At 36.3% G+C, this 15,637-nt stretch overlaps 1 protein-coding gene across 4 annotated transcripts in view; it reads left to right on the top strand.

Annotated features, from left to right (window-relative positions):
• CLCN3 (chloride voltage-gated channel 3) overlaps positions 1-15,637 on the top strand; it is a 101,585-nt gene that overhangs the window by 25,521 nt on the left and 60,427 nt on the right. The window contains exon 1 of one of the 4 annotated variants that reach the window (XM_023228937.2): positions 13,512-14,189. The exons of 2 other annotated variants lie outside the window; for them this stretch is intronic. In XM_023228937.2, coding sequence (XP_023084705.1) covers positions 14,111-14,189 — 79 coding nt within the window. In that variant the 5' untranslated portion in view covers positions 13,512-14,110. Of the gene's footprint in view, positions 1-13,511; positions 14,190-15,637 lie in introns of those variants that run through there. One more of the 4 variants, XM_023228944.2, reaches the window with a different exon arrangement.

Below are 15,637 nucleotides of genomic sequence, written 5' to 3'. Positions count from 1 at the left end.
CATAGTTCAACTCTTGATGAGCATTCTTATTTTTTTCTATTTCCAAATTTTGTGGGGAAGGGATATTCATATATAATGGGAAGCCATATATACTGTTTGTTTTATCCTTCCTTCTTACAAATGTGTAATACATTGGCATGCATAGGGTAGGAGCTTGTTAAGAGTTTACTTCTTTGTAAAATAGTCGTCTATTTAACATATTCACTGCTCATATTTTATACCTTTTAGGAGTCTTTTTTCCTTTTTAATAATTATTTTTGAGACAGAGTCTCGCTCTGTTATTTAGGCTAGAGTGCCCTGGTGATACTTTGGCTTACTACAACCTCCGCCTCCCAGTTGGAGTGTTGAAGTGATTCTCGTGCCTCAGCCTCTCGAGTAGCTGGGACTACAGGCATGTGCCACCGTGCCCAGCTAATTTTTTATACCTTTTTTTTCTTTCAGTAGAGATGGGTTTCGCTATGTTGGCCAGGCTGGTCTCGAATTCTTGACCTCAAGTGATCTGCCCCCCTCGGCCTCTTAACATGCTGGGATTACAGGCGTGAGCCATAGCACCCAGACCTTTTTAATTATTAAACTAATACAGTTATATGAAGTGTTGGTTTAGCTGGACACTAAACTGGTGGGTTATTCAGTAGAGTAGCAGGATATAAGCCAGTTGTCTGTATTGTTAAACTGTATTGCATAAGGGTCCACCAAAATGGTAGTGCAATCCAGAAGGAATTGGGGATAGAATAGAAAGCCAGGAGAAAACCACAGAGGAAAATGGCTGCCTGCCTGACATTAGTCAGTATCATCACACCCTTTTAGATTTTCTCATCTAAAAAATGAAGGGACACATATCAATTCTACCTACTTGACTCAGATTAATTTTGGAAACAAAATAAAAGAATATGGTAGAAGAAATGATGGAAGTGTTGCTATTTAATATTAAAAATGAGAGACTTTTATGATAATTTTGGCCTGGGTGCCCAAAGTTTAAACTTACTTATACTTTCTGCAGCTATCAAACAGATCACCTACATCATGACATTCAGATAGATTATCCCGGGTTCATAAAAATCTTATATGGTTGGCTGGATGTGGTGGCTCACACTTATAATGCCAACACTTTGGGAGGCTGAAGTGGGTGTATCTCTTGATCCTAGGAATTCGAGACCAGCCTGGGCAATATGGCGAAACCCTGTCTCTACAAAAAAATAGAAAAATTAGCTGGACATAGTGTTGCTTGCGTGTAGTCCTCAATATGCAGGAGGCTGAGATGGGAAGATCACTTGAGCCTGGGGAGGTCAAGGTTAGCCGAGATCTGCCACTGCACTCCAGCCTGGGTGACGGAGCAAGACCCCATCTCAATTAAAAAAAAAAAATCTTAAATGGTTAACTTTAGATCTTATTAATGACCTGGATTGCCTAGGAGGAATGGCAGAGTCTAGGACTGAGAGAGTAGAAATACAAAATGTGGCCAGAGTGTCTTGTAGTACCAGGAGTGAAGAAGTACTCATAAAACAAAAGCATGGGGGCACATCAAAGGAACACAGGAAGTTACCTGAAAAAGCTCCCAAGGGTCAAAGATGGAATAATTTGAGCAACAAAAATAATGTAGCATGAATTATAACTCAAAGTATAAAATAATCCCATATATATGATACAAAGGATATAAGTTGATATAAAGAATTGAATAAATATGAGGTAAAAGAGACAAATCTCCCATCAAATAATTTATGTACCCATTCCATTCTATGGAGGAGAAGCTTAATTCCTACCTCCCTTGAGGGTAGGCTAGACTTACTGACTTACTTCCAAAGAATAGAGTAGGGAAAAACCTGGAAAACACTATCTTAGCCAAATAGTGAATTAATATCACCAATGATAGATCATAGATATCAGGTACACTTGATATGTGACAAGAAGAGCATGTCACCTTTGTGATAGTCTTTCCAAAGACCCATAATCCTAGCCTAATCACAAGAAAAGCAACTGATGAGCTTAGACTGGATGACATTTTACAGGATACCTGACTAGTCAAAATCATGAAAACTAGAAAAGACTGAAAAACTAAGACCAAAGGAGTTTAGGGAGACAAGATAGCTAAATGCAGTGTGGATCCTGTATTGGGACCTGGAATAGAAAGAGGATACTCATGGAAAAGGTGCTGAAATCTATGTAAAGTCTGGAGTTTACTTAATAATAATATACAAATGTCAGTTTCTTAGTCTTGACAAATGTATCATGGAAATGTAACGTGTTAACAATTGGGGAAACTATGAATGAGAGGTATTTTGGGACATCTCTGTACCGTCTTTGCAACTTTTGTAAATCTAAAATTATTCCAAAATGAAGTTTATTTTTAAAAATGGGTTGGAAAGAGTTAACTTTCAAGTAATAAAAGCAAAATGTGCTTTTTGTAGAAAATGTAAATGATGAAAAACATAAGGTAGAAAATGAAAACTACCTGTACTCCTACCACCCAGAGATAACTGATTATTGGGATATTTTTTTTTGTAGATTGAATGCTATGTGTATTTCATTCAGCAAATAATTACTAGACTCCTTTGTGGACCAGACATCTTGGTAGGTGCTAAGGATAGAGCAGTGAAGAAGAATGATGTGTCCTTCTCTTGTGGAGCTTATACTCTAGTGATAGAGAGTACTATTAAACAATCTCACCAAAAAAGGTACAACTGTGATATGATAAGGGCTGTAAAGAAGTATGAATGTCAGCCAGGCACAGTGGCTCATGCCTATAATCCCGGCACTTTGGGAGGCCGAGGCAGATGGATCACTTGAAGCCAGGAGTTTGAGACAGGCAGCATAGCTAAACCCTGTCTCTACTAAAAATACAAAAACCAGCCAGGTGTGGTGGTGCATGCCTGTAATCCCAGTTACTCAGGAGGCTGAGGCACAAGAATCGCTTGAATCCAGGAGGCAGAGGTTGCAGTAAGCTGAGATGGTGCCACTGCATTCCAGCCTGGGTGATAAAATGAGAATATCTTAAAAAAAAAAAAAAGTATGACTGTGAGAACATGTAAGTGGGGAAATCAAAAATGAATATAATTATTTAAGATGAGAACTGAAAAATGAATGCAAGTTAGGCATGTGAAAGAAGGAAGCAGGGCATTGGAGGTGCTAGGAGCTTGTACAGGTACAGTTGCAGGCAGAGGGAAGGAGCTTGGAGCATTAGAGGTAAAATGGCTGGAGTGTAGAGAATGATAACTAGAAAGGGAGGGACTGAGGCTGAAGAGGTAGTTAAGCAAGGTCTAAATAATACATGTAAAGTTTTTGGCACTTTTCCCCAAGAGTGGTGGGAAACCACTGAAGATTTTTGAATCAAGGGAGTCATAAGATCTTTGTAATTTTAAAAGATCATTCAGAGGCTGTGGGGGCAAATGGATTGTTAGGTGGTGAGTGCGTGGAGGTAAATATCATAGTTCAGAAAAGAAATTATAGTGTCTAGGGCTATAGGTAGTGATAGAGAGTAGAGAGATTCAAAATAGATTTAGGAGTAAAATCAGCCAGCTATACTGATTGTTTTGATGTAGAATGAGGGGGTATGAGGACAAATGTTCTATATTTCTAGCACATGCAGTAAGGCAGAAGATTTTTAATACATGAAACACTGCCTTATGGTGCAAGAGCTTAAATCATTTTTAATGGTTGCATCATAATCAGATACACAAATGTATTTTCAGTTCACAGAAATAAAACATCCGTTAATGTGTAGTGAATGTGATGTTTTGAAAAATAGTGGTGGAAGGCTGGGCACAGTGGCTCATGCCTATAATCCCAGCACTTTGGGAGGCCGAAGTGGGCAGATTGCTTGAGCCCAAGAGCTTGAGACCAGTCTGGGCAACATGGCAAGACCTTGTCTCTACAAAAAATACAATAATTAGCTGGAGCATGGTGGTGCCCGGCTGTAGTCCCAGCTACTTGGAGGCTGGGAAGTCAAGGCTGCAGTGAGCCATGATCATGCTACTGGACTCCATCTAGCCTGGGTGACAGAGTGAGACCCTATCAATCAATCAAACAAACGTAAAAACAGTGAGTGGTGGAATTGTTGCTAGAGGTAAACTCTGAGTGCTGATAAAACAGTTGGCATTGGTTCTTTCTGTGAATAAGAATAATGAAGCTCTTTGATATTAACTGCTGATAAAACATTAATAAATCCAAGAAAGATGTTTTAGGAATCCTGGTATTCTTGTATGTAGATTTATAAGCACAGAAAAATTTCCAACAGTATAAAGTTGTGGTATAGCTCCAAGAAAAGTATTCTCAGTTAGAAGAATTTGGCTTTGCTACAGAGTTTCAGAGGTTATGTTTGCGCATATTGTCTTCAGTAGATGACAAGTTGATTTTAGTTTTATTGTTTTATCTGGCATTTTCGGGTAACATTGGTAGTATTCTTATGAGTAAGACATTTGACACTAAAGTCAAATTTGACAACGTATATTCTTAAGCCAGTATAGAAAGTATAGAATGGTTACATTGCAAATCTTTGGTAGAGTTTTTATCAGAAATTCTTAAATGAAGTTAACAAAGACTGCTACCATTTAATGTCTGTTGGGAAAAGGTCAGAGCTCTTTTAAATGCTCTACTCAGAATTATTTTTAGAAATAAATAATTCTAAAGTTCATCTGATATTTATTCTAAGCAGGGTCATGTTCTTAATACATTTGACACTTCATCTTCTGTTGCCAACTACTTTGTAAACATTCTACACCTGTGTCTCCAGACGGCTTCAGCCAGATCAACCTAGTTAACCTATTATGCTTATATGAGGGAGTAGGAGACTGCCCAAATTTGTGTGTTTATTTAAGAGTTAGCTAATGCGTTTAGGGAAGACAAACTCATACTAAGTTTATGAAATGCTGTAATTCAGGATGTTACTAATGAACTAGGAAAGTAGTTGGTATTAATAATAAACTGGTGCCTTGATAAAATTAGCCTAAGATGCCAGTGGAAAGTCAATCAAGTACTGGATAGTTATCATCACAAAGGTCATTGGAAAGAAGTGAGCTTAATTTCATAATATCCAGAAACTGGTGGTTTATACTGCAGTTACCACCTTAATTATTGTCATTGCACTTTTCTTCTTAAAAAACTTTCAAAGAAAGTTAACTAAAATGACTACCTCTTCACTCTACCTTTCTCACCCTAATGTCATGATGGGACAAATTAACTTTTCTTCTGTGCATGTAGAATATTACCTACAAACTGTCCTTGGGAGAATTGAGAAAATTTTCAAGTTTCATGTTTTGTATTGTGGTTCTGGTTAAGAATTTCAGTTGAAAAGGGCTGAAGGAGTTATGTGCTAAACCTGTAAAATCATAAGCCGAAGTAAATACAGTCATTTCTCGGTATTTGTGAGAGTTTGGCTCCAGGAGCCCCTTAGGTACCAAAATGCACGGATTTTCGAGTCTCCTATATAAAATGACATAGTGTTTACATATCACCTACACACATCCTCTTATATGCTTTAAATTGTCTGTAGATTGCTTATAATACCTGATAAAATATAAATATTGTGTAAATAGTTGTGCTACTGTATTGCTCAGGGAATCACGACAAGAAAAGGAAGCCTGTTCATGTTCAGAACAGAACAACCATCCATTTTCCTCCCAAATATTTTCAAGCCATAGTTGGTTGAATCCACATATGTGGAAACCACAGATGTGGAACCCCTGGATACAGAGGATTGATTATACATAAAATCATAGGAAGTCTATGGACCTATTTTACACAGTTCTGAAATACAGAGGAAATTCCTTGGAAAAAGCAGCACCTTAGAACACATTAAAGTCAGTTTAGATGCTTATGAAATTTGTTACCTACAACTGATTGAGACTGTAAATAAGATTAAACTGGAAAGGTTTAGGTAGGGAAAAAAAAGAAATCCACATTAGATATTAATAGAATTAGAGATACTTAGGATACGTTTTTAACTTAAAGACTTTTGAATTGTGACATAACACATCAGCAAATGCATAAAACATAATTGTGTAGTTTAATAAGTTATTACAAAGCAAGCATCTTTGTAGCCCACGCAGGTTAAGAAAATAAATCATAACCATATTCCAGAAGCCTCCTGCGTATGTTCCTAATCGCAACCCTTCTTTTCCCTCTGAAGGTAAATACTATTTTCTCTTTGTCTAATCTCTTTCTTGCTTTACTTTACGGTTTGCTCACCTCAGTATGCATCCTTAAGAATATAATTTATTCAAGCCAGAAATGGTGTGTTGAGAAAAGAAGTATATAATTTAGCATTACCTGTTTTTGAAAGTTAAGAAAATGGAATCATATAGTATATGTGCCTTTGTTTCTTGGTTTCACACAATGTGGGTTTCAAGAATCATGCATGCTGTTGCAGGTAGTAGCTGTGTGGTTGCTCTAAACTATTATATATCATTTTTAAAAAATGAATTTACTACAGTTTGCCTATTTTACTTTTGATGAATCTTTAAGCTCCTAACAGGTTTTGGTGGTTATTAACAATGCTACTTTGAATATTATGCATGTACTTGTGTGGTACTTAGGTCCTTAGGGGCACAAATTTTATTTGGCCTGGATGTGAACTTCTTGGGTCATAGGTCCTGTTTTCCATAGTAGTGTTTCAGTATACATTCAGACCAAGAATGTATGAGAGCTTCCATTGCTTCACGTTCACTAACCACTTGATATTGTCACACTTTTAATTTTGTCAGTGTGCTATGTATAGATTTTGATTGTGGTTTTAATTTACATTTTCTTTGTAGTCAAAGAGATTTAGCATCTTTTCATGTCTGTTTGGAAATCCTTTTCAGAGTACCGATTCGGGTCATTTGCTCATCTTTCTTTGGGAGTATCTATCTTACAGATTTGTAGAAGTTCTTTATTTTCTAGACACAAACTTTTTGTTGGGTAAATGTGTTACAGATATCTTCTATGGAGTGCATTTCACTCTTCTAATGGACAAATTATGAACAAATATTCTTAGTTGTAATGTGGTCCTATGTGTTAATCTTTTGCTTTATGGCCAAGGCTCTTTGTGTCTTCATTTTAAAAAACATCCCTATCCTGATGTTATGAAGACATTTTTCTATATTATTTTGTAAGAGCTTTGCCTTTTACATTTAGTTCTATAGTCATCCGAGTGATTTCTATATGTGTGTGTTTATGTGTTAGAGTGTATTCATTTTTTTTCCATATAGATAGTGTGCTAGTCTGTTTTGCATTGCTGTAAAGGAATGCTTGAGGCCGGACAATTTATAAAGAAAAGAGGTTGGCCAGGCCCTGTGGCTCAAGCCTGTAATCCCTGCACTTTGGGAGGCCCAAGTGGGTGAATCACCTGAGGTCAAGAGTTCGAAACCAGCCTGGCCAACATGCTGAAACCCCGTCTCCACTAAAAATACAAAAAATTAGGCATGGTGGTAGGTGCCTGTAATCCCAGCTACTCAGGAGGCTGCGGCAGGAGAATTGCTTGAACCTGGGAGGCAGAGGTTGCAGTGAGCCCAGATCATGCCACTGCACTCCAGGCTGGTTGACAGTTACACTCCATCTCAAAAAAAAAAAAAAAAGGAAAGAAAAGAGGTCGTAAAGGCTGTATAGAAAGCATAGTGCTGGCATTTGCTTCTGGTGAGGGCCTCAGGAAGCTTCCGATCATGATAGAAGCTGAAGTGGAAGCAGGCGTGTCACATGGTGAGAGGGGTAGCATGAGAGAGATGCCAGGCTCCTTTAAACAACCAGCTTTGTTGTGAACTCACTAACAGAGCAAGAGCTCACTCATTACCATGGTGAGGGCACCAAGCCATTCATGAAGGGTACACCTCCATGACCCAGACACCTCCCACTAAGCCCACTTCTAACATTGGAAATCACATTTCAACATGAGATTTGGAGGGGACAAAAGAACCAAACCATATCAGATAGCCAGTTGCCCCAACATCAATTACTAGAAAACAGTTTTTTTACCCACTCTTGTACAGTGCCACCTCTGATGTATATGAAGGGCTCATTATATATAGGAGGGTCTATTTCTAGACTCCCCATTTTGTACTGTTGGTTTTTCATCCTGATAATGGTTATGTGTCTTTTTCTTCTCTTTTTCCCAATTCTTCTTCTCCGTCTCCTTTCCTTTCTCCTACTCCCTCCTCCTTTCCCTTCTTCCCCTCTCGTTCTTCTTTCTCTCCCCTTGCCCTCCCCCGTAATCTGTGTCACTGTAGATTTATCAATCATTAGTTTTTCCAATGAATTGGTTTGCCTTTGGTGTTTTCTATTATGTATTTCTTTTCTGTTTCATTAGTTTCTGATCTTATTTCCTTCTACTTTCTTTGAGTTTATTTTGATGGTTTTTTTTTTCTGATGTCTTGAACTGGATGGTTAGCTCCTCAGTTAAGCTGTGTTTTCCTTTAAGTGCATTTAAAGCTATAAATTTTTTTTCAGATACTGTTTTAATTCTATGCCATATGCCTTTTTTATTACCACTATTTAAAAATCATTTTTAACTTTTATAATGATGTCTGCTTTGGGCTATAGGTTATTTAGAAGTGCAGTTTATAATTTCCAACACATGAGGAATTTCTGGCTGTTTTTAATTATTTATAATATTGCGGTCCAAGAATATGCATTATGTAATTTCAGGGTACTGAAATTTTTTGTAGCTTGCATTGTGGCCCAGAAAAAAAGTCAACTTTGGTAAATGTTCCATTTATACTATAATAGTACATAATGTGAAGTTTTTGGTTATGGTGTTCTCTCCATCTTCATTAGGTAAAGTTTGTTAATCTGTTAAAATAATCTGTTTCTTTACTGCTTATTCTCCTTGTTTGTTTCTGTTAAGTATTTGATAAGTGATGTGTTAAAACATTTTCACTCTATTTGCACATTTATCTACTGCTTCTTGTCATTCTGTCAATTTTGCTTTATATACTTTGATCTTAGGTTATTAGGTTATATCTTCCTGGTGAATTGAACCACTCTTATTTTTTAAATAACTCTATTTCTAATTATAGTTTTTTATCTTACAATCTACTTTGATATTAATATAACTCCCAATATTCTTTGGATTAGAGTTTGCATACTATACTGTTTTTATCCTCTTTACTTTCAGTCTTTCTGCATCTGTGTGTTTTGTTGAAACTCTTGTAACTATATAGTTGAACTTTCAAATCCAATTAGGTAGCATTTATTTTCTAATTGGAGCATTTAGTTTGGTTACACTTAATGTAAATAGTGGCATATTTGGATTTAAATATTTCTAAAACTTAGAACTCTTAAAATCTTTTTTTGCTTAGTCTTTGTATTAGCTTATGTTCATGCCTGAATATATTTGAGAAATTCCTTCAAAAGGAATTGTTTAGGCATTAAAACATGTTTGCTGTTTTTGGTTCTGATTTTGAAAAATTGATCATTGTGTGATGTTTTTTGTGTTTGTTTCTAAGATGGGGTCTTGCTGTATTGCCCAGGCTGAAGTGCAGTAGTGCAATCATGACTCACTGCAGCCTTGACCTCCAGGGCCCAAGTGATCCTCCCACTTTAGCCTCCTGAGTAGCTGGGACTGCAGGCATGTGCCACTATGTCCAGCTAATTTTTAAAAATTTTTTGTAAAGACAGGAATCTCCCTATGTTGCCGAGTCTGGTCTTGAACTCCTGGCTTCAAGTGAGCCTCCTGCCTCAGCCTCCAGAGTGCTTGGATTACAGGCATGAGCCACCATGCCTGGGCCAATTGTGTGATATCTGTGAAAGCAAACTCTTCATATTTTTATTCCTGTGATATGTTGTTTGGGTAACCAGATAGCTATATTGGAAACTAAAACTTCGTATGTTTATGAGGTATGAATATTATAAAACCATTTTTTTCAATTTATTTTCTGGCTTGTCAGTTTTAAGAATTTCCACCTCTTCTTTCTTTAAGCCTTCAATAACTTTACAACTAATTGTGTAGTTTATTGATTGTCTCCCCGGGAAAGCGCTGCTATATCTTTTTTTTTTTCTCTGATGCATTTTGATAGGGAGAATGACAATGCAAGTTAAGGTTTAGTGCCACATAGTGTGTGCAAATGTAAACTTAAAGCAGCCTGCATTAGTCCCTTCTCATGATGCTATAAAGAAGTACCGGAGACTGGGTATTTATAAAGAAAAGAGATTTAATTGGCTTACAGTTCTGCACGCTGTACAGGAAGCATAGCGTCTTCTGGGGAGGCCTCCGGAAACTTACATTCATGGCAGAAGGTGAAGGAGAAGCTAGCATGTCTTACATGGCCAGAGCAGGAGCAAGGCGGGCAGTGAGGGAGGTGCTACACACTTTTAAAGAACCAGATCTCAGGAGTACTTTATGATGAGATAGCACCAAGGGGATGATGCTAAACCTTTCATGTAGGCTCCACCCCATGATCCAGTCACCTCCCTCCAGGCCCTGCCTCCAACATTGAGGATTACAATTCAACATGAGATTTGGGTGAGGATACGGATCCAAACCATATTACAACCATATTGATGGATTGCAAGCTACAGTTTTTAACCTACTTCTATTAATTAATGTTTATCTCATGTAAGTGATTTTATTTGTAAGCATTCTTTTAAAAATCTTTTTGGCTTGGTGCAGTGGACAGTGTTGGGTGGGCCTGGACAAGTTGTAAGACCTATCTCTACAAAAAAAGAAATTAAAAAATTAGCCAGGCATGGTGGCACACACGTGTGTATTCCCAGCTCTTGGGGAGGCTGAGGCGAGAGGATAGCTTGAGCTAAGAGGTCAAAGCTTCAGTGAGCTATGATCATGCCACTGTACTCCAGCCTGGACGTTGGAGTGAGACCCGTCTCTAAAAGAATAAATACAAATAAAAAATCTTTTCATTATGGAATAAATTCTAAAACATTGAAACATATGGAGAATAATATTGTGTACCTTTTCATCCTGGTCACTTACTTTAAATAATTATCAATTCATAACCAATTTTGCTTCATTTCTACTCCCTCAGTTATGTTGTAATAAATCTGAAACATTGTGTCATTTATATAGGTAGATAGATATACATATGTATTGTGTATTTCTAAAAGATTAAGATTCTTTTAAAGGTCATTATTTTAAAATATGAATAACTCCTTAAAATCAAATATCTTGTGTTTCCCATTTCCCCAATTGTTTCTTTAAAAATTGTATTATTATCTTTTAAGTCTTTTAAAAGAAATTCCATAGGTTTCCCTCTCTACCTTTTTCCTTACTAAATTGTATTTGTTGAAGAAAACAGGTCGTTTGTTTCCTAGTTTGGTTTTTTCCTGATTACATTTTTGAACTATAATTTAACATGTTTCCCTGCTCCTGTATTTTCTATAAGTTGGTAGATCTAAAGGGAAAAAAATTGTTTAAAATTTATTTTTATTGTTTTAAAATTTAAGTACTTCTAATATTGTAGATTTCTCAAATCATTACTGTTATAAGGGGCTCAAAGGTAGAACTCTTAAAAGATTATTGTCATCTATTCTGCCTTCCTGGTTTGTAGATACAGAGACATCCCAGAGAGGTTGTGATTTATCCAGATTTCCACATAAAGTTGAGATTACAATCGAGGGTGCGTTAGAAAGTAAAAATAACTTCTCCTTTTGAATTTTGATGCCTTCATGTGTGCTACTTGTGATTTTGGTTCTTTAGAATTCCATCCTGCTCCAGAGCTATGCCTAGGAATTCTTGAATTTGTCTTCTACTCTCTCTCTACCTGGGCTCCACCCTCTTTGTAATGCAGTTAGTTAATCTAGAATAAAAAGTCTCTGTCAAAGTCCTCTTTTGCCACACCGTCCAGTCTACCCTGTGCTTTTCTAAATTGTGATTGGACTTAACCTGTGTACTGACTCTTTTACTTTAAGAAAGTGGCAGCTGTGGACCCCATAATCACAAGAGAAGTGTTTACTTCTGAAGTTTTAAAGATTTTTAGGTTTATTATTATAGAAGTAATATATTTGTTTAAACAGTGTGGAATTATATAAACACTGAATGTACCCCCCAGCCTCTCTACCTTATGTCTCAGTGATAACAATTGCTAAGGGCTTGATGTGTCTTATTCTAAACTTAATTCTATACAGATATAATTATATAGATTATATATTATATATACACACAATTGTTTATCTTTAAAAAATAATTCAAAAAGGCTACAAAACTATTACATATGAGGCATTGTCAATATTTATTTTACCAGGAGGATTTGACCCTTCAGTGAGTGCTGACTATCATTTTCATTCTTTATGATCAAGTTGTAGATCAGGAAAAACAAGTGAAGAGAGTGCCTACAAATACCGGGAAATCTTGTGGATAGATTTTGATTTTTTATGTAAAGACATATAAGAACATGAATGGTATAAAAACAAAATCCTTTATCAACTCCATGTAATTAAATATTTAGAAAAATTATATGGTGGTAGAACATACAGAAGAACCACAAACTCCCAAATTTACATTGAGCTAATTTAGTACAGTTAGCCTTTGTCAGAGCTTTCCTTGTTTTAAAAAATTATTGACTCAGTGTGCAGGAAGGAGCATAGAAGAAAAAATTGCCAAGAAAATTTGAAAAATACAGAAAATAAAGAAAAAACACCTACTATCTTATCATAAATTTTAATAGCTAGAATCAGGATAAGATAGAATATTCCTGTGGCAGTAATTCTAGTCTATATTCCTTTCCCGGAACCGTGTCTCCCAAATTCCAGGTGAGATTTTATAAGAAGCTCTGTTTATCTGAGATTTAAAATACAAAAACTTGATTTAACCTATACAGTTTTTTTAAAAGACCCCAAATAACTAAAATTCATAAAAACTTCTATTAAAGAAACAATTTCTGAATTTCATAACAATTTCTAGAAAAGTTGAGACACATTTTGCTAAAAGTTATTTCAAAAACACAAAACCCTTATGAGGTAAGAAAAATACGAAGCTAGTAGAGATAGGAAAGTCTTCTGCTTAGTAAACCTTTTTTGCATAGTTTACGCACACACAATAGTAAAGTGACTTAGTATGTTGATAAGTTTTCTTTCTCCTCAAAAGCTAGGATGTCTTACTAGCTAGTTCATTCAAGAAAGGAAACAAGAAGCTGCTGGAGGAGATTGGTGAGTGGGATAAAACACTATTCAACTCAGCCGGGCGCGGTGGCTCAAGCCTGTAATCCCAGCACTTTGGGAGGCTGAGACGGGCGGATCACAAGGTCAGGAGATCGAGACCATCCTGGCTAACGCGGTGAAACCCCGACTCTACTAAAAATACAAAAAACTAGCCGGGCGAGGTGGCGGGCGTCTGTAGTCCCAGCTACTCGGGAGGCTGAGGCAGGAGAATGGCGGGAACCCGGGAGGCGGAGCTTGCAGTGAGCTGAGATCTGGCCACTGCACTCCAGCCTGGGCGACAGAGCGAGACTCTGTCTCAGAAAAAAAAAAAAAAAAAAAAAAAAAACACTATTCAACTCTTCAGTTATTTGGTTTTTAAATCCTCAGTGAAAGGCTGCTGTATATTGTAGACTATTTTTTATTTTTAATAGACTTAGAACCAAGTTTCTTGAGAAACCTTTGGCATATTGTAGTTTTTTTATGGCTATGACTCACATGACATTACTGTATAAAACTGGTACATTCTCTCGTAAAAGCACACAAACTTACTAGAGTACTGCTCTCATTTTTTTACATTAGAAATGAAAAAGGGCATTGTCTGCATTCAGAATTTCCTTTTTACATCTCTGTATTACTTCTTCCCCTTTATATTTATCTTAAAACCAAAAGAAATAATGTTTCTATTGTTTTACTGTCGTTACTACTGATGCTACAGAAGCTGTATTGTGAGTGCTTTAAAATTCTCAAACCAGTTTTGTGTGTTATACTTGGAGCTTAGTCATTGTCATACGTAGCAGGACCTGATTAAGAAGGCTGTTCCGCCTCTAAGCCTTGCTAGATTGTAGCCAGTAGCAACCAGGCTGCAATAATTTCCCTTTGATGACATCATCCACTGTGGAAGAACCCAGTTGCTTCAGTGAGTCGAACTACAGTTCTAACCTCATCAAATATGGCATCTCCCTTGCTTGCTGCAGCAGGGATGGAAGAAATGCCGCTTTCCTTTTAAGCTAGCAAGCTTTTCTTTTTCTTTTTCTTCTTTTTAAAAATTCTAATTATGGATGCTTCTTCCGACCCTTATTTGCCTTATGACGGGGGAGGAGACAATATTCCCCTGAGGGAATTACATAAAAGAGGTAATACCATCCCCTTGCCGTGAATTCTCTGTTGGTATGTTTTGCATGCGGCTGGGCGGTCCTCTAGCTTAAACTGGTTCTCGTTTGTCCTTTAAATACTGCTGTACATTGTTTAGTTGCCCTGGGTTGTTAGTAAGGGGAGAATACAACCTTCTGAATGGTTATGTAGCCGCCCCTGATTGTTTTCTCTGTGCAGATTAGTACTGCTTCAGATCACGTCGGGCGCCGACTCCATCTTCTGCATGAAAATCTTCTTTCTAACTCTGAAAATGAATTAATATGCTTTTACAGCCAACTAAAGTCGCGTTGGTTGGCACCTAAAAAGTAATGTTTTTCTTCCTTTAGAAAACTTACATTTCCTTTAATTTACCCAGAGAAATCAGGTGACTATGTACCATTATATTTCAGCTGCTGCCAATTACCATATAGATTTTATACCACAAAATAAATTTATAGCAAAAGCTTTACCTACATTTTAGAACATTTTAAAATGACAATAAAGATGAATAATTTCTATATTAATACTTTCTATTTAATATGTATTTCAACTGAGTAACATACTACATTGTCTTCCACAGGTATCTTGTGAAATTTGATAGGATAAAACACGTTTAGGGTACTTTACTAAATGTCAGAAAAAAATAATAGTTATTGGTTTGTGAAAAGCAGAAGAGCACCCAGCATGCCTGTAAATCTTTTGGCAGTCACTTCCTTAGTCTCCTTAAAATTAATTGCATGTTAATTACTGCCCTTTTTTCATTTTTGTTAAATTGCATATTCTAAAAACAGACTGGTTGACATTTGTTGTCCTAGAAAAAAAATTGAACTTCAAGAAAAATCTCTTAGCTTATGTGACTTCATTTTTGAGCCACATTAGTTTGAATTACTGCATGATATTATAAACTCACCTTATGATTTAACCCAAACTTTTATTTGTAAGTATATAAGGAAGTAATAATGTTTTTCTAATATAATTAGCCTGCTTTATTTAAAATAGACTTTGTGTTCTGATAACACTTTTAGTATTAAGTTCCACTATAATTTAAACATAATGTATTCAACAAATGTCTATTGGTTGCATTGTGTCTGCTAGACACTATTTTAGGGTCTGAACAGTTGTAACATTATCTTGTAGTATTCTGTAGTTAGTAAAAACTTGCTTTTTACATTTTGAGAAAAGCTATGTAAGGATCATGTTACATATATTGTGCTTTCTCTTACAGAGTTGCCTTCCTAATAAAATTTCAATATATGGGTATATGTATATGTTAGAACATTTGGAAGAAATATCTAAAAGCATAAAGAAGAAAATAATTTCTCATAATCACACCACCCAGAGTTTTTTATTTTTTTATTCTTAATGTTGCGATCTTAAGTTCTTCTATTTCCTATGTTCTCATTATCAGTTTTCTGGTAAGGATTTCTTTAAACAGGAAGCAAGGTGAATG

The sequence above is a fragment of the Piliocolobus tephrosceles genome, chromosome 3 (assembly GCF_002776525.5).
Source record: "Piliocolobus tephrosceles isolate RC106 chromosome 3, ASM277652v3, whole genome shotgun sequence".
Classification (NCBI taxonomy): domain Eukaryota; kingdom Metazoa; phylum Chordata; class Mammalia; order Primates; family Cercopithecidae; genus Piliocolobus; species Piliocolobus tephrosceles.
This window is presented reverse-complemented; position numbering and strand designations above follow the sequence as displayed.